The sequence below is a fragment of the Oryctolagus cuniculus genome, chromosome 1 (genome assembly GCF_964237555.1).
Source record: "Oryctolagus cuniculus chromosome 1, mOryCun1.1, whole genome shotgun sequence".
Taxonomy (NCBI): Eukaryota; Metazoa; Chordata; class Mammalia; order Lagomorpha; family Leporidae; genus Oryctolagus; species Oryctolagus cuniculus.
This window is the reverse complement of record NC_091432.1, coordinates 7,541,216-7,559,922: the sequence shown is the minus strand read 5'-3', so window position 1 is coordinate 7,559,922 and position 18,707 is coordinate 7,541,216. Positions and strand designations below refer to the sequence as shown.

At 50.8% G+C, this 18,707-nt stretch overlaps 1 protein-coding gene across 3 annotated transcripts in view; it reads right to left on the bottom strand.

The window, feature by feature from the left end:
• Positions 1 to 2,546: 2,546 nt before the first annotated feature.
• The window catches only part of ATL3 (atlastin GTPase 3), a 56,452-nt gene continuing 40,291 nt past the window's right edge, over positions 2,547 to 18,707 (bottom strand). For 2 of the 3 annotated variants that reach the window (XM_008274336.4, XM_051833087.2), the window contains exons 7-13: positions 18,275 to 18,367; positions 17,476 to 17,614; positions 11,498 to 11,625; positions 10,866 to 10,922; positions 10,037 to 10,108; positions 7,676 to 8,107; positions 2,547 to 6,639 (exon numbers count right to left, since the gene is read on the bottom strand). In XM_008274336.4, coding sequence (XP_008272558.3) covers positions 6,553 to 6,639; positions 7,676 to 8,107; positions 10,037 to 10,108; positions 10,866 to 10,922; positions 11,498 to 11,625; positions 17,476 to 17,614; positions 18,275 to 18,367 — 1,008 coding nt within the window. In that variant the 3' untranslated portion in view covers positions 2,547 to 6,552. The remainder of the gene's footprint in view (positions 6,640 to 7,675; positions 8,108 to 10,036; positions 10,109 to 10,865; positions 10,923 to 11,497; positions 11,626 to 17,475; positions 17,615 to 18,274; positions 18,368 to 18,707) is intronic. The other variant, XM_051833088.2, reaches the window with a different exon arrangement.

The following is an 18,707-nucleotide window of genomic DNA, read 5'->3' as shown; positions in this document are numbered from 1 at the left end:
AGTGCAGGGGGGGGGACAAAGATGTTTTAAGTTTGCAATCTCCAGTCTCTGCCTTCCGAGGAAAATGGATGCTCCCAGGACTCTCCGAGGATGGAGTGCCTGAGCAAGGCTAAATTGCTGTGCACCAGGACACACACACACACACACACACACACACACACACACGAGGAGGAGGAGGAGGAAGGGGGAGGGAAGAGCAGGCGAACTGCGTCTGGGCTGCTTAACAGCAAGCAGTTCTGAGATGGAGCCCTGCTCACGGGGAAAGCGCTCCACCAGCCGGCTGCACACGGGGTGTCCACACCGCGCAGCCCGCACTGCCGGGATCTGTGAGCATGCCAACTTTGACAGTTTGCTCTGACCAGAAAAAAGCGCAAGCGCCCTTGTATCAGAGAAAGGGTGAGAAGGGTAAAGTGTAACTTCCTTCCAAAGCCCCCTCTCTGAAATCCCTCAGATCCCACTGGAAAGGCAGAACCAATCTGCAGTGTGACATTTCTGGTGCATAAGTGGGCAGGACAATCATACCGCCCCTTCAAGGAACATTCCAGAACCTGCAACCTGGGAAACGTCCCAGGCTCTCAGCCCCAATGTGAAATGGCCAGTATGGGCAGTGGTTAAGACGCTGCTTGGGACACCCTCATCCCATATCGGAGTGACTGGGTTTGAAGTCCAGCGGTGCTGCGAACTCCAGCTTCCTGCTAGAGTGCACCCTGGGAGGCAGCAATAGCTCAAGTTCTTGGGTTCCTGCTACTTACGTGAGTTCCTGGCTCCCAGCTTCAGCCCGACCCAGCCCTGGCTGTTACAGGTATTTAGGGAGCAAACCAATAGATGAGAGGTCTTTCTGCCGCTAACCCGAGGAACTGGTGATGGCAATGGTTTTGGTCTGCCCAGCAGTCTTTCATTTGGCAACTCTGTGCAGCTCTAGTGGGGCTGTCAATCACCCTGGCTCAACACCTGTGACCTAGGTCTGGTTGGTTAAGGTGCCCAAGCCCCGGGGCTACAGGGTTGACCTTGGAAGGAGCATGACTCAAGCCAGACCAAACAGAAGGCTTACCTGGATGGATGGATGGATGGATGGATGGATGGATGGATGGGTGGATGGGTGGATGGATGGATGGATGGGTGGGTGGGTGGATGGGTGGGTGGGTGGATGGATGGGTGGGTGGATGGATGGATGGGTGGATGGATGGATGGGTGGGTGGATGGATGGGTGGGTGGATGGATGGGTGGGTGGATGGATGGGTGGGTGGGTGGATGGGTGGATGGATGGGTGGGTGGGTGGATGGATGGGTGGGTGGATGGATGGGTGGATGGATGGATGGATGGATGGATGGGTGGGTGGATGGGTGGATGGATGGATGGGTGGGTGGATGGATGGGTGGGTGGATGGATGGGTGGATGGATGGATGGATGGGTGGGTGGATGGATGGATGGATGGGTGGGTGGATGGATGGATGGGTGGGTGGGTGGATGGATGAGTGGATGGATGGATGGATGGGTGGGTGGATGGATGGACGGGTAGGTGGGTGGACACACACATTTTTAACAGGCAGTAAGGGGGAGAGCTCCTTCCTCCAGGGAGTTAGAGTGGAATGCTGTAAGTCCAGGACCGTCTGTGCCTGTCCTTCCCGGGGCACGGACGACACCCATCTGCAACAACAGATAATTTGGGTCCTGCTCTTTGAGATAAGAGCCCTGCTGAGAGCCGAGTTCCTCGCGTGCACAGGTCAGGTTTGCCCCTGGACATCCAGTCACAGGAATCTTTTTCCCAACAATTCCTTTTTCTGCTCTTTTTGATTAAGCTAAAGCTGGACCAGACATTTCCAACACAATAACCAAAGACAAGCCGTGGTTCGTAGCTCACTTGACATTTTCCCGTTGTACATGGCCACAGCCCTAGCCTGGCCCTTGCTTTCCAACTGACGCTGATGGAGATGTCAACACCGCTAGTCCCCAAATTGTGAATCTTTGTCTTTACCATACTCCTTACGTGTGGACCACCGTGCCTGCCCCTCCCCTGCAAGGAATGGTGAGGAACTCAAACGCAGTACCTAGCAGAGCACAGGGCCCGACCCGAGCACGGTCAGGGGCTGGTGGTGGGACGGACGAAGGCTGCAGACCCCATTCTGTGTGCTTCAAACTGGGGAGGAGGAAATCTTTATCCTGCAGGGCTGGCTGAGCCACGCCTGGCTGCTAGCGTCGGAGAAATCCAACACAGCCTCCCCGCTGCCCCCCTCCCGCTCCCCTCAGAGCCAGCTGGCTCCACAAGGGGCAAACGAAGGCACTGCAGATGCCAAAGTCCTCGGGGTGCCTGGTGCTGTCACAGGATCTGTGCCCACTTTTCCTCAACCCTGCCGACAGCACAGCCTTCTCTGGTGGTATGCTGGTCCCGCCCTGGTGCAGTGTCGTTATGTGGGACAGAGAGAGCCACAGTGCCACTACTACTACCTGTGACCCTGCGTGGCCCACCCCCTTTCAGATCCTATTCACTGCCAAGCCCAGTTCTATGTCACAGACCCTCCTGCACTACAGACCAGGCACAGACAGCATGGTGTTGTGGTCTTTATTCCGTTAAACAACCTTGCAGCTACAAGTGAAACAGAAACATGCTTCAAGTACATTAGCGGCATCATCTCATCTCATTGCACGGTTTATACAATTTAAAGCCATTCAAAGGCAAAGGTTTAGCATAAAGTATTTTTAATAAATCATTTTTAAAGAAAAACAATACAAGAGAAACCCCAGGAAAGTTTATGAATGTTCCAGATTAATATGAACTCCTTTTAAGGCAAACATCCAGGACAGCACTTACTGATCTAAGTTAGAACGCGCCGGGCATCCGTGCAACCTCCCCTCCGTGAGACACCTGAATTTCTGGCCCGTGAAAGTCCTTCCCAGAGAAGTTTCTTGCAAAACCGCTCCACCTCTAGGTCCAGCTTGAAAATTCTGGACCTGGGGTCCTGAGGCCGCTAATTATCAAAGTCATGAGCCTGCCCCTCTTTACTGTTCATTATTTTTATTTATGGTTTACGGTTTCCTGTGTGTGGAAGATTTAGGGTTTCAAGTCACAGTGCTACATTTTGCTTTTTAAGTGAAAAATAAAAATACAGCTATCAAAACCTTAGGAATTCCAATTACACCTGTTAGTAACAGGGTAACCGCCCATTCGTTCTCCAGGGAAGGCACTGTGACGGTTAGAGAAAGCCCCAGGGAGCCCACACAGCCTCTGGATTCAGACGTCCTTACGCGCTCAGTGCAACCTCTCGCTGACGCTTCCCGCACTGGGCAGCAGCCGTGGCCCAGACAGCACTGCGCGGCATCTCTCCTGGGGCTTCCCATGCCACGAGCAGACTCTCCAATCCCTGAACCTCCGACGAGGCAACCTCTGGGACCAAAGCTGGGAGTTCCCCTTCTGTTTGGTTAACAAGCTCCCTAGGCGGGTCTCACGAACGCCGGGGTCGACCAGAGCCAATTCTCCAAACACAGCACAGTGGACTGAACCTAAGGAGAAATTCAACCGCTGTTCCGTGGTCTTTCACAAGGGGCTTCCTGATGCCACTTTAACAGAGGCTCTGTGCTTCCGTGACTGACGCCCTGACCCCGAGACTCTGCTGGATTCGAACCCAAGCCAGAAGGACACAGCCCACGCTGGCCGCCTTAGATGTGAACCCCAAACCATGCTCAATTATGTGGCAATAGCTCCATGAGGAAACTGACGTAAGTTACATAGTTTTAAAAATAAACGCTAGGAAAAAAGTAAAGCTGCTTAGGTTTTATTGCTTTCGCTGGACTTGAATCAACCTACTCAGTTTCTCTGTAACTCACACATACACAGACTCACCCACACTCACCCTGTTCAAGGCACCGTGTGTGTAAGCTGGGAAGAACACTGCACATGGCCTGCTGAGGAAGCTGACAGCAAACACACGGCAGTGTGTGTGTGTGTGTGTGTGTGTACGTGCACGTGGTGTCCAAAGTGAGTGAGAGAAGAGAGAAAGAGTGGGGAAACAGAACCTACATTCGCAGGTACTTCTACCCAGCGTGGTCAGAGTTAGAACAGAGAACATGGCTTATCCTTATTCATGGCGGTTTCTCCTTGCCTTGTCCTTGAATTAATCTAGAGAGATTCCTCAGCGCAAGCTCCAAAGGTTTGATTCTATTATTTTTATGGTAGGGAGCTAATTTGGAAGTCCTTTTTAAAATTAGCAACAACCAACTTGTCCTGAGATATTTTAATAAAAAAACTGTGAGGAACTCCTTGATTATTATGTTCAGAGGAAGGTGCTCCGTATCCACACTGGAGGGACATGTGCACATTACCAGCGAGGGAGGGCCTGCTGGGGGCGGGGGGGAGCACACGCCGCACCACAGCCAGAACTCCTGCGCAAACTCACAGCTCAAAGAACGCAGCAGGTAGATCTCAACCTGGACACCAAGGCTGTGTACAGCCAGCAGTGGCCGTGAGAATGCAAATGACCTAATCACTGTCACAGGAAAAAGGTCCCAGAGGAAACCCTGCAAACGCTTTCTAGAGGCAGAACAGGGAACTGAACGGGGAGCGAAGACTTCGCTGGATAATCAGCCAAGGTTATTCCTTTAAAAGCCAAAACAGAAATGGTGGCTCCACACAGGAACTAAATCCCAAGCTTTCATTAAATCACGCAGTTATCACTGTAAAAAGCAAACGTGCTTTTTAGAACGTGCATATTAGAATTCACCTTAGCATGAATTTCAGACACATTACCCTGTCTCACTATTAAAGTTCTGACTTCTGACAGTTACTCTGCAGTCAATGCTCTTACTCAGAGAAGGCATGGGAAGTCTAACCGCGAGGCCTCCTGGTGAGCGGAGCCTGCAGGGACGGGAGGCCACCTGAACACGGCCAGAACGCGAACAGCTCTCAACCTGCAGTCAAAGCTCCCGCCACCGAGAAGCAGCGGCTTAGAACACGCTGGAAGTTTTCTAAAATTTTAATAGCAAGTGAGCAAAATAGTAACAACCTCCAGGCAAGACAGCATGTAAGAATTTTTAAAAAATACATAATATGCTTGGAATTAATCGGGGGACTTACAAAATACTGCAGTGGTGAAGCGTCCACCAGAAGACACCCTCTGGGAGGCTCCCTTTTCCCTACTCTCCATTCACACCTCGTCTCTGTGAAAGTGACAACTCCGATTTTGCCTACGCCCTTCTATCTCCCACCCACAACAAAAATTACCACAAAAATTAAGGCTCACACACCTGAATGGTTATACAAATACTTAAAGGTGGGTGTGAGGAAGTTGAAAATCCACAAAAATTCATCATTAGAAATCAAAGGAAAAAGCCACCGACAGACAAAAACCTCATCATACAATCAGGGTAAATAAAAAAGAATTAGTGGATGCGTGGAGACATTGCCTGCATGTGGGTGACTTTGGTCCTCATTAAGCCAAAGCGATTTCAAGGCCATGAGACGATTCAAAAGTAAATAAAGGCCGAGGGACCGCATCAAAGTGACGACTTCAGCTTCATTATCAGGAAGGCCACACGGTGCATAGGAGGATGCAAATAAACACCTTGGGTCAAGACTGTAAAACAGGCCGTTGAATCACTAATTACCGCTCAGCCACAGGAACTGGGACATCAGTTAAAGGCACTAATATTTGGTAATGTCTTTCCTCGAATCCTTAAAAAAGCTCTATTCTTGCACAGAACTCAAACACAAAACCTCTCAAATGGCCACTGTGTGTGAGAGCTGCGAGCCGCACACGTGCGTGTCCAAGCTCCCCGGGAGTCTGACCAAGGCACAAAGCCACGCGCAGACCACAGGTCACACGGCTCACTTAAACGCAGCTTTTTATTCTTAGGGGATCCGGCTCCTTCCATTTAGGATGAGCCAGCCTGGCTTTTCAAGGCACATTCGCCTCTTTTCTAGAAAGAAGCTATAGGAACAACAACAACAAAAAGAGCACTTTGCAGCTAAACTGTGAGGCTGCCCGTGAACCGACCTTCCGGGGATATTTCCGTATGACGGGGTTCTCCCCACACTGACAAACAGGTTCTCTAAGATCATAGACACGGTGTTCTGAGTGCAAGGGCATCAGGATTGGGGACTGCAGTTCGGAAGCTCTTCCCAGCTCTGTAAACTTTTACAGAAGAGTAAGGTATAAAAGAAGTTGAAGCTGCACCGACAGCACCTTCCGCGAGGCGCCCCCCACCCCGCAGCGTCTGCGGCAGCGCAGGCTCAATCCCACAGGCACTGAAGCGGCGGCGTTTCCATCGTTTCCTTTAGCTTCTTCCCCCATAAAGTGCACAAAGCAGAGAACACTAAGAAAACAGAGACGGGCTTGGATCCGTGACAGCACGAAAGGAACGGCTGCCAGGAGACATGGAAGCGTCTAAGATCTGGACCCACAGGGAGGCCAGGTCATTTATTACAGCGCCACAGGTCCGCGCTGCCCAGGGGTCTCACAGCCTCGGCTCCTCGGCCAGGCCCCGTGGTGCGGCGGGAGCCAGGACTCGGCAGGGGCTGGCGGCGGCAGGCGGCTCTCGCAGGGTCCTCACGTTCCGATGCTACTGCGCTTTCTTCTCCGTGGAAGGCCGCCCGACCACGGCCTCCCTCATGGCAGCCTGAGTGGAATTACCAATGTGAGAAGAAGCCTGCAAGAGTCCACACATTCACACCTAAGTTAATGCAACACAACTCAGCACCACGAGCCGTCCTTGGAGACACACACCTCCGCCTCCCCCAGCGATGGCTTACGAGAGGAGAACGCGGGGGGAGGGGAGGCTGCGGGAGCTGCCCACCCGGAACCCCAGGACCCTCTGCCCTGTGACGGGGCGGCCAGCTCCTTTGGCTCACCACGCTACGGGCCTACCCGATCTGCTCCTGTCACTCAGAAAGACACGAGCTAGTCTCAAAGATCTGTAAAGCTGGAGACGACCTCTGCAAAGAGCCGCTGACTTGTTGGAAGATTTTAAATGAAGGAGATGTCATCTCTTGTTGAGTTCATATTTTTTTCAGGACTCTTGATTTTCAGCAAAGCAAGATCATGGAGAGGAGAAGGCCGAATCACACAGGAATTGTGTCTAAAGAGCACGCACAGGGCCAGCACTGTAGCGTGGCAGGTAAAGCCGCTGCCTGCAGTGCCTGCATCCCATTTGGGTGCCGGTTCAAGTCCTGGCTGCTCCACTTCCGATCCAGCTCTCTGCTGTGGCCTGGGAAAGCAGTGGAAGATGGTCCAAGTGCTTGGGCCCCTGAACCTGCGTGGGAGACCTGGAAGAAGCTCCTGGCTCCTGGCTTCAGACTGGCCCAGCTCTGGCCATAGTGGCCATCTGAGGAGTGAACCAGCGGATGGAAGGCCTCTCTCTCTCTGCCTGTCCTTTTCTCTCTGTGTAACTGTGACTTTCAAATAAATACATAAATCTTTAAAAAAAAAAAAAAAGCACCCATAGGTTTCCTGTGAGGGACACCCTACTCTAATTTGAAACTTTTTATATACTAAAGGCCCACTTTAAGTCATGGAAACAAAACATCAGGAATAACTACTCCTATCCCAAAGAGGATAACAGACTAAAGCCAAGGAAGTTTAAAAACGGCCCAGGGAGGTTTCTCATGCCCTCTTTGCTACCAAACTCCGAGATGTTTCACGACAGAAGCTGACCCGGCCGCCCACCATCACCCCACACCACTCACCTGCTCCAACACATAGGCCGCACCCACATCGATAGCTCCGCCCAGCTCGCGGTACTGGCCGGAGTACCGGATGTAGCCCCAGGTGAGCAGCGCTATCAGCAGCAGCCCGACCATGCAGTTGAACAGCTGGGCCACGACCTCGAGGCCCACGAAGCCGGTGAGGCCCGAGGCGATGTAGAGGGCCACGATGCCCGCGAAGAGCACGGCGGGCGTGCGGAAGGTGCTGAAGACGTTCTTGCTGCTGTTGTGCCTGCAGAAGCTGCCGTACAGCTCCCCGATCTCCTCCTCCAGCTCCTGCTGGTAGCGCAGGCTGAAGTCCTTCCCGCCCATCTTCTTGGTCTTCCTGAAGTGGTCCAGAGCGAGCTGTCTGAACTCACTGTGCTTCTCCTCTAGAATGTCAGGGGACAGGTAAGGCTTCTCGCCCCCACAAACCTGCAGGCAACAGAGACACGGCATGGCGAAGGTCCCTTCAAAAACAGGTGAAGACTCTCAAAGGTTACAAGGCTTTAAGTATCAGACGTTAATCTCTTATCACTGTGTTCACTTCGGGGCCGGCACTGTGGCGTAGCAGGTAAAGCTGCTGCCTGCAGTGCCGGCATCCCATTAGGCACCAGTTCAAGTCCCAGCTGCTCCACTTCCCATCCAGCTCTCTGCTGTGGCCTGGGAAAGCAGTAGAAGGTGGCCCACGTACTTGGGCCCCTGCATCCACGTGGGAGACCTAGAAGAGGCTCCTGGTTCCTGGCTTCGGATCGGCCCAGCTCCTCTCTCTGCCTCTGCCTCTCTGTAACTCTTTCAAATAAATGAATACATCTTAAAAAAAAAAAAAAAAAAAAACTTTTTCACTGTTTATTTTCATTTTGTTTGAAAGACAAAGAGAGATCTTTCTTCTCTGGTTCACTCCCAAATGCTCACGACAAACAGGGCTGGGCCAGACTGAAGCCAGGAGCCCAGAACTGTCCAACCAGGTCTCCCATGTGGGTGGCAGGGACCCAGGCACTCGGGCCATCCACCTGCTGCCTCCCAGGGGCACAGCAGCAGGAAGCTGGATGGGAGCAGAGCAGCCAGCACTCCAGCCAGCACTCTGCTAGGAAAGGTGGGTGACACACTCACAACTGAGCTGCTGCGGCAAGCGTCAGTTAACTCTCAGAAGGTGACGGAGACCAGTGAAGTCTGGTCTCACTCCTCTGCAGAGCGCACTTGGGTAAGCAGAGTGAGGAGCTCAGCGTGGCCCGGAAACGGAAAGAAATGACCATCAGAAGAGTGAAATCGACGTTTTGAGCTTCGATGACTGTTTACAGCCCTGAACAGTGTTTTTTTAATTATTATTATTTCTTGAACTCTTTACTTAGTGTAGGGTTAATCTCATGAGTGTAAAATAAACTCAAAGTAGATCACTGTAAAAATTAAAGAGGAGGATGAGGAGAGGAAGGAGGAGGAAGGGTGGGAGCGTGGGAAGCATCACCACACTCCTAAACTGGTGTACACCAAATACATGTAACCTGTATACCTTAAATAAAAAAGAATAAGTAAAACACATATATTTTTAAAAAAAAGAAACGAAATGGTGATCAGAAGGACCTGGTTATCACAATGGCCTGAATACAGCTTTGCTGCCTCATAACTTTTTTAAAAAATTATTTTTTTAGCGCCGTGGCTCACTTGGTTAATCCTCCGCCTGCAGCGCCGGCATCCCATATGGGCCCCGGGTTCTAGTGTCGGTTGCTCCTCTTCCAGCCCAGCTCTCTGCTGTGGCCTGGAAAGGCAGTGGAGGATGGCCCAAGTGCTTGGGCCCCCGCACCTGTATGGGAGACCAGGAGGAAGCACCTGGCTCCTGGCTTCGGATCAGTGCAACACACCGGCTATAGCGGCCATTTGGGGGGTGAACCAACAGAAGGAAGACCTTTCTCTCTGTCTCTCCCTCTGTCTGCAACTCTACCTGTCAAATAAAAATATATACTTATTTATTTATTTATTTGACAGGCAGAGTTAGAGAGAGAGAAAAGACAGAGAGAGAGAGAGAGTGCTCTTTCATCTGCTGGTTCACTCCCCCAGATGAATGCAAGAGCCAGGGCTGGGGCAAGGCCAAAGCCAGGAACCCAGAACTCCATCCAGGTCTCCCATGTGGGTGCAGGCGCCCAAGTACTTGGGGCATCTTCCGCTGCTTTCCTGGGTGCATTAGCAAGCAGCTGGATTGGAAGCCAAGCAGCTTGGACTCGAACAGGCATCACAAGTGATGGTTTAACCCGCTGTGCCACAATACCAGCCCCCCTGCAGTGTCAAGTCAGATCAAGTTTGGGCCTCGGAAGACAGCCGCATGGTCAGGTATCGCGACACCTCAGGATCAGGCACCTGCCCACATACCTCTTCCATGTTGTTGTAATACACGTCCTTGGCAGCGGCTGCCGCCGCTAAGTTGTTGGCTTCAGCAGTGGCCTGTTAGGAAAGGAAGGCGTGAGCTATAAACCCTTCCTCTTTGAACATGCTCCACAAATACCCAAGTACAAATCTCTCACCCCACTTCCATTCTTCCTTTCTCGTTAACCTTCTGCTACTTTTTAGACTTTCACATAGCTCAATTTATGAAACAAAATATATCTTTTCTGCCAGATTTTCAACCAAATTAAAATCTGTTCTTTAATATGTAAGACTCGTTAACACAGGATAAACCTCTAAAAATCTAGGGAAATAGCATTTCCTTGTCTCTGGTTTTAAATGTAAGAAATAGCTGTGAATCAAAAAAAAAAAAAAAAAAAAAAAAAAAAAGGAACATTTTCGTCTTTGAAATGTGAGTCCCAGGCACTCGTCTCCTGTGTGAAAATGCTTTGCTACTAAAGGAACTGACATTTGGCAATGAGTGTGCTTATGCTCGTCATAAGAAAGTCAGAGATTATCTGCGTTAACCAGATGACAGTGTCTAGTCAAACACGTTAAAGAACTGCTCAGTGAATGAGTGACCAGGCGCGTCAGCAGACAACAGACGCAGGCCACAGCCTGTCTGCCACGCTGGGTGCGTCCTGCCTGGGAAAGCACGGCTGTGCCCCAGAGTGCGTCTGGTGGGGCACCAGGCCCAGCGAGCAGGGGCCATTCTGTTCTTAACTGGTGCCACCCCACGTCCAGAGACAAGGCCAGCGGCGCCCGCTTACTGCATGTAACTGACAGGTGTCATTCCGGATGTCGGAGAGCCTCTTACCTGCAGCATGGACTTGGGGTGAGGCAGATCTTCCCCTTGGTAAATTTTGATATATGCCTTAGAATACAAACGTTGAAAAGATTATGAAAACTATGGTTCTGTTCAATTTTATTCCCATCTTGAAAACAGTGACCATACAACTGCATTTTCCTAAACACCTAGACCGACAGTCAGGAATTAGCGGAAACACAACACACCTTGGAAGTGCATGTTAGCATTTTTAGTTCACTAAAAATGTTCTCAAGCAGCACAAGCCCACGAAGGCTGGGATTCCACCAGAGGCCCGTCACGCTGGCCTCACCACTACCTGTGGGCTTTGAGGCAGTCGGGTCACGACTAGGTGCCGCTCCTACTCACAGCAACCTCCTAACCACCTCCTTGGCACTGCGTCTTCCTTGAGGAACAATCTTCCTTTAGCCACAGTAATTACTCTGAGAGAGCGCAAAGACATCCATTTGGTTCTTAGACCGGTACTGCCACCCAGTGGCCCACGCCTGGAAGGACACTGGGGTCTCTCATCCGGCCTCACCATCTCCCCCCAACCCAGGAAAATATTAAAATTCAAGATGGGTTACAAGCTAAACCAGCTTTACCAAAAATTCAACATTTTAATAATTAAAACCCGTAGTTACCTTAAAATACTCCAGTAGTCCCCGACAGGTAACTTTCGAGCCGTTGATCTCTTTTTCCATTAACTTGGAGGGGTTTAATACATATGGGATCAGCGTCTGCAACTGCTCTTTGAACTCACCAGCAATATCTGTTCACAGGACCATAAAGAAGGAAACATGCCAGACGGCCTTAGTCTACCCAGGTGAGCATACAACACAATCTTCACAGTCCATTTAGTTATTTTTTAAGATCTATTCATTTGATACGAAATTTGTTTACCTTACGTTAATAAAAATATTATTTTTTAAAATTAAATGTGTTTGAAAGGCAGAGAGACAGAGAGATTGACTCACTCCCCAAAAGGCCGCAACAGCCAGGGCTGGGCCACACTTGCCACACTGAAGCCAGGAGCCTGGAAGTCTATCCTGGCCTCCTATGTGGGTGGCCAAGTTCCTGAGCTTCCCAGGTGCACCAGCAGGGAGCTCATCAGAAGCAGAGTGGCTGGGACTTGAACCAGCGCTGCAACATGGAGTGCAGGTGTCCGCGCAGCAGCCTAGCCCTCTGCACCACAGTGCCCACCCCGCTGTTTCCACATTCCTTAGCTCCAAGTGAGGGCAGTGGGGTCCCAGACCGTACATGTCGGACCCATTCTGGCTGTGACCAGACTGCTGGCACAGCTCTGCCTCCATGCATCCTTGTCCCCTCCCCTGCTGAAGCATAAGGACCTCTAAGATCCCCTCTGGCTCAGAGCAGAACACAGGGCACATCTGCACTGGGTGCTATGGTCTGGCTGTTCAACGTCCCCCGAAGGCCCATGTGTTAGCAGACTGGTCCTGAGGGTGGCGCTACTGGGAGGCGGTGGAAGCTTTAGGAGGCGGGGCCCAGCGGGAGGTTCTCAGGTCGCTGGGGGCACTGCCCTGGAAAGGAAGCTAGCTCTCATGTGACCTCCTGAGTCGTGCAAGAGGGCTGCTGTGGAACCCTGGTGAGCCTTCCTCTCTCTGTGCCCTGCCATCCGCCAGGGGTCCCTGGCCAGAAAGCCTGCCCCATGCCAATTGGCCTCTGAAGCTCAAAAACCAAGCTCAGTGTGAGTGAGCCGCCTCAAGGATTTTGCTATAGTAACAAATGCTAATATACTTGGTTTCCATTCTGGGGATGTTTGGTCGATACCCTAGTATTTCAAGAAATTTCATTTTTGGCCGGCGCCGCGGCTCAATAGGCTAATCCTCCGCCTAGCGGCGCCGGCACACCGGGTTCTAGTCCCGGTCGGGGCGCCGGATTCTGTCCCGGTTGCCCCTCTTCCAGGCCAGCCCTCTGCTGTGGCCAGGGAGTGCAGTGGAGGATGGCCCAGGTGCTTGGGCCCTGCACCCCATGGGAGACCAGGAAAAGCACCTGGCTCCTGGCTCCTGCCATCGGATCAGCGCGGTGCGCCGGCCGCAGCGCGCCGGCCGCGGCGGCCATTGGAGGGTGAACCAACGGCAAAGGAAGACCTTTCTCTCTGTCTCTCTCTCTCACTGTCCACTCTGCCTGTCAAAAAAAAAAAAAAAAAAAGAAATTTCATTTTTAAAGAACTTGACTAATGAGGTCTTCAAACTCTGAGTATCAGAGGTAAGCATTTAGCCTATCAGTTAAGACACTGGCTGGGGCACCCACGTCGCAAACAGGACAGCCCAGCTCTGGGTCCTGATTCCTGCCTCCTGCTGACACTAACACTAGGTGGCGGCAGGGATGGCTGCAATGGATGGGCTCCTGGACCGTGTCCCCAGCTTCTGGCTCCAGACCCAGCATTGCAGGCATTTGGGGCTGAACTAACGAACAGAAGCACATACACTCACCCTCTCTCGCTGACTCTCAATCAATCAGTAACTTGTTGAATGAGAACAATCATCGTCAGCCCTTCCAGTTGTCTCAGGCCTTTGCTATGCACACCTCACACTTACCTACAAATCTGTTTGGAATCACTACTGCTCATCTGGTTGCTTTCTCTCTTTCAGAAGTAACATCACCTGTATCTCACGAGGCGCATTTCCCATCAGTGCCTCAGAGGCCCCCGGCCCGCCCCAAGATGGAAAGGGTCATCTCTCAGGGACACTGGCAGATTGTGTGCAGGTTGCACCAGGTTCCCACCAAGGGCCTGGGAGCCGTTACACAGATCTCTTTCCTCAAAGGCAGAATCAGCGGGCCCCACTACAAAGGCACAGGAGGATTACAGCACGAGGAATCTGATTTGTGGAATCATCTAAGGTCTCCCTTGGCCCCCAACCAACAATTGAAAAGAAGTGGGTGGGAGCCCATAGCAAGGTGAGAATCCTTCAGCACTCCGTAAATTTAATTATACCATGAAAATAGAACTGTAAAACTAAAAACAACAAAGAAGGACCAATTCTTAGTAACTTTGTTGTGCAAAGTATAAAACAGTGTATACAGTAGGCGGTTCTGTATAAATTCATATTTGTTCACATATTCTAAGAAACTCTGGAAGCCTACAGAAATGGAAAAGACATTTCAGTGAACACCTTTTAATTCTTTGGGGTATTTTAAATGCGGAAATGTACTGTCTATTTAAGAAAAAAACACAGAGCTTTTTTTGGCTTCAACTTTCATCACACTGAAAGGCCGTTTCAGAAACACTCACACAAGGAGCCAGCAGGTCCAGGTGCTGCTGAGCGCCGTTTTACCAAGACTGACAGATCCTACACTAGACACGTCTAAGAAGGCCGGATGGAAAGAACAGCTTCTCAGTCGGAGGAGACAAGAGCCGTATCACGACAGGGACAGGGTGAAGTGGTGACGGTGTCAAAGGCGACCCCAGTCTGACCTCCACAAGGAAGCCAGGAAGAAGTCAGCTGCTGCATGCCAGAGGCGGGCACCCTGTGTCTGACGAATCTGCTGCGGCTCAAAAACCAGCTCACGTCCTGGCTACCTGCAGTAAACGGCAGCAGTGTTGCCTCACTTGTGCCGGGAGAGGGACCGTGAGCCCCGTGTTCCTCTCTCAGCTGTCAACCCCTAAAGCAAAGCAGAACCACGGAAGCCATTCCTAGAAAGCGTGTGGGGGACATCGGCAGAAATGCCCCCAGGACAAAGTTCTTACCGAATCAAAGTGTTCTGTGAGACAACACTAAGGCCCTTTCATGGATCAGCCTTGAACGTTCTCAGGCTAATGGTATCTTTTTCCAAGTATATGGAACAGAAATGTAACTCTACTTACAGGTCTCCCACAACAAGGCACCTGTGGTTCTCAAGTCAGCACTTGCCAAATACTCACAAGCCACCTGCTGTTTGCAGGCCAGCCTCCAATTGATTCTTCACTTCAAAACCCTTCCATATCTTGGTTACAATCTTCCCCAAAATACACACACACACACACACACACACACACACAAATCTATCTCCAAATCTAAAAATCACATAACCAGGGCCAGCATTGTGGCACAAGTTAAGCTACCACTTGGGATGTCGGCATCTAATATCAGAACGCCAGACAGCCAGAGTTGGGCCAGGCCGAAGCCAGGAGCCAGGAGCTACTTCCAGGTCTTCCACGTGGGTGCAGGGGCCCAAGTTATTAGGCCATTTTCCACTGTTTTCCCAGGCATATTAGCAGGGAGCTGTACCAGAAGTGGAGCAACTGGGACTTGAACCAGTGCCCATATAAATCAATCTTAAAAAAAATCACCTTCAGGCTATGTGGATAGAGTTTATGAAACATTTAGAGGGGCAGGCACTTGGCTCAACAGTTAAGGCACTCACATCCCCTATCAGAATGCCAGGGTTCAAGTGCCAATGCTCTGTTTCCAATCCAGCTCCTGCTAACGCGCCCGGGGAGGCAGAGGTAATGGTTCAAACACTTGGGTCCCTGCCACTCTCATAGGAGACCCAGATGGAGCTCCCGGCTCCTGGATGTGGCCTGGCCTGGCTCTAGTTGTTGCAGTTATTTGGGGAGTGGACCAGTGAATGGAGGATCTATGTCTCCCTCTCTCTCTCTCTTGCTCTCATTCTGCCTTTCAAATAAAAATAAATATTTTAAAATTAAAAAAAAAATAAATTCTATTGGATACTTTGCTTACCAGTGATGACCAAATACGAGTTTAGGTTTGGTAAAAGTGCAACTAATAACGTGGCATTATAACTCTAAAATAATATAAGATCTGGCCGGCGCCGCGGCTTACTAGGCTAATCTTCCACGTGCAGTGCCGGCACCCCGGGTTCTAGCCCCAGTTGGGGCGCCGGATTCTGTCCCAGTTGCTCCTCCTCCAGTCCAGCTCTCTGCTGTGGCCCAGGAAGGCAGTGGAGGATGGCCCAGGTCCTTGGGCCCTGCACCTGCATGGGAGACCAGGAGAAGCACCTGGCTCCTGCCTTCGGATTGGCACAGCACGCCGGCCGAAGCAGCCATTTGGGGGTGAACCAACGGAAGGAAGACCTTTCTCTCTGTCTCTAACTCTGCCCGTCAAAAAAATAAATAAAATTTAAAAATAATATAAGATCTATACACATACATACAAATGCACACTAAGCCTTCTTTCCCAATTCAACTCTGAAAATTCCCTCCCAGCTGCCTTTTAGGTAAAAGGTCCTGGCTCCAGTGCTGCCGAGGCAGATTTCTCAGCCAAGGCCGGGTCTGATCTTGGATCGCAGTTCCTGTGTAACAGGTGCGGGAAGTCTCCTCCTCAGGACAGCTGCCAACCAGTTCAGAGGGTCACATGAGCAACCCACAGAAGGTAAAGGGCACGGCTCTCGATTCTGCTCTGGCAATGCTAAGACCAGCTGGGATGCCAGTCTAAAGTTGAACAAGGACATTCATTTCCTTTGATCAAATAAATTGAAAAGGATGCATCTTACATTTAAGATGAGACTCTGGGGGCTGGCATTGTGGCATAGCAGGTAAAGCCGCTGCCTGCAATGCCGGCATCCCATGTGGGTGCCACTTTGTGTCCAGGCTGCTCTACTTCCCATCCAGCTCCCTGCTAATGGCCTGGGAAGAGCAGCGGAAGATGGCCCAAGTGCTTGGGCCCCTACACCCATATAGGAGACCCAGAAGAAACCCCTGGCTTTGGCCTGGCCCAGACCTTGCTTTTGCAGCCATCTGGAGAATGAACCAGCAGATGGAAGACCTCTCTCTGTCTCTCCCTCTCTCTGTAATTCTTTCAAATAAATAAATACATCTTTAAAAAATTAGGTTACGAGAACCTTCCAGTTTGAAAGGCAAGTTCCCCTGGTACCCAAACAGCCTCCAGGTGAGCGCCCCGAGTAACAGAAGAACTTGAATTCTGCCAGGCCACGGCTCTGGGGGCAGAGGCATCTGGATGAGGCTCTGCCCCACCACGTTCAGTCAAGCACTCTGAGTTATTTAACTTTTCTCGTTTGTGAATTCTAGAATAAAGGAAGTGACACTGACTTCATGGAACTCCTGGGTGCACAGCACAGGGTGAGGACCTGAGGGGCTCTAAAATTGGCAGCTGTGATTATCACCACTTTACGGGGAGCCCAAGAAGCTCAGATGAGCTTGTAAACAAAGTGCCCAGTTTAACACGTGTGTCAACTGAGGGCCAGCTATTCGGTGACGCAGCCTCGGTGAATAAGGACCAAAAATGAGGTAATGGGCCCCTGAGTCCCAGCTGTGACTACATCTAGATCAACACTTCCTGGCATCAGCGCGGGACCCAGCCCCGGGTGGTCGGCAGTAACTCGCATCGGGTGCCTGTCCTCAGAAGTTAATCTTACTGAATGTTTGGTCTTCCTTTATTGAGCACCTGTATCGCTTACAAACCAGTAACTATAGCATGTATCTCAGAAAGACCCTCAACGGCTATTTCTAAGACACAGAAACTGAGGTAAACGAACTCTGATAGTCTCAGTAAGTGAGGAACAAAATACGAACCAGACGTGAAATACTGTTCTAAGAGACACTCTGTGTCCGTGAAGCATTGCTTGATTTGTCATTGACACTCACTGTCATTATTTAATTCCAAAGAACAAGTCACATGCTTAACACGTGCTAACGCACCTTTCAATTTCCCATCAAAGTCAGGGCTCGTGGCCACCTGCAGCCCCGGATGTGGTAAGAGGAAACAGGTGACATCAGAGAAGCACGAGTGGATGTGGTTCCGGACGTTCTGAATTTCTTCGTGTTGGTGTTCCTTCACCTGCAATGGAGACCAACCATTTACCAAGGACCATTTGGCTTCCTCCACTGGGGCCACCAGAAGTAGAACAAAGGAAGGAAGACGCCCCAACTCTGACACCACGGCGGCCAAAGAGAAAACACAGAGCCCTGAGACGCACGAATGTCCACGTGGGACTGACCTGGCTTGGCTCCCACAGCAAGCACACAGGGAGCGAAGTTTCTGAACAGAGCATGTTGCACAAACACTGAGAACAAGGGCAGGCTTGTGCAGAAAGGACGACCTAACCGGTTGGAGGTGACTGACAAAGGAGTCCTGTGTTTTGATTTTGGGGGAAACAGGCTGGACCCGTTTATGTCCACACCAAACCAAATAAGAAATTTGAATAAAAACAACAGAACTAAGAATTTGAATATGACACTGTAAAGGCACACACAGGACCTGGTCTACGATGTGAAATGGAAGTTATATTCAACGTTCGGGAGCTTCCGCCCACAGTTCTCCCCTACACTCCCTGTGCGTTACATACCATGAATAAATAACACTGGTCTGTGCTAAGACTCATACATATCTAAAACACCGAACATCATTTCCAATCATGTTTTAAAGCAACAGCCAGAGGCAAATGAGCGAGCTGCGCGCCTCTCAGCTAACTCCTCAGAAGGCCGAGCTCCCACTCACCTGCAAACGCTTCTCCAGGAACGCCATGCCCCCTTGCAGCCCATAGCCATATTCGTAAGGGAAGCTCCAGTCCCGAACCAAAAACATCAGTGTCTATTTAGGGAGAGAACAGAGCACAGTGTAATGGTGCGTGGCTGCATTTTCAGGACAGCTGCATTACTTCTCTGCAGGATGCCAGCTTCCTCCAAGGGGACAGGGAAATGTGCTAAAGGATTGCCCTGCTTTTTCTTTTTCTTTTTTTTTAAGATTTATCCTGGAGAGCCAGCGTTGTGGTATAGCGAGTAAAGCCACCGTCTGTGGCATCCTACATGGCATGAGTTTGAGTCCCCACTGCTCCACTTCTGATCCAGCTCCCTGCCAATAGCCTGGGAAAGCAGAAGATGCCCAAGTACCTGGGTTCTTGTACCCACGTGGGAGACCCGGAAAAAGCTCC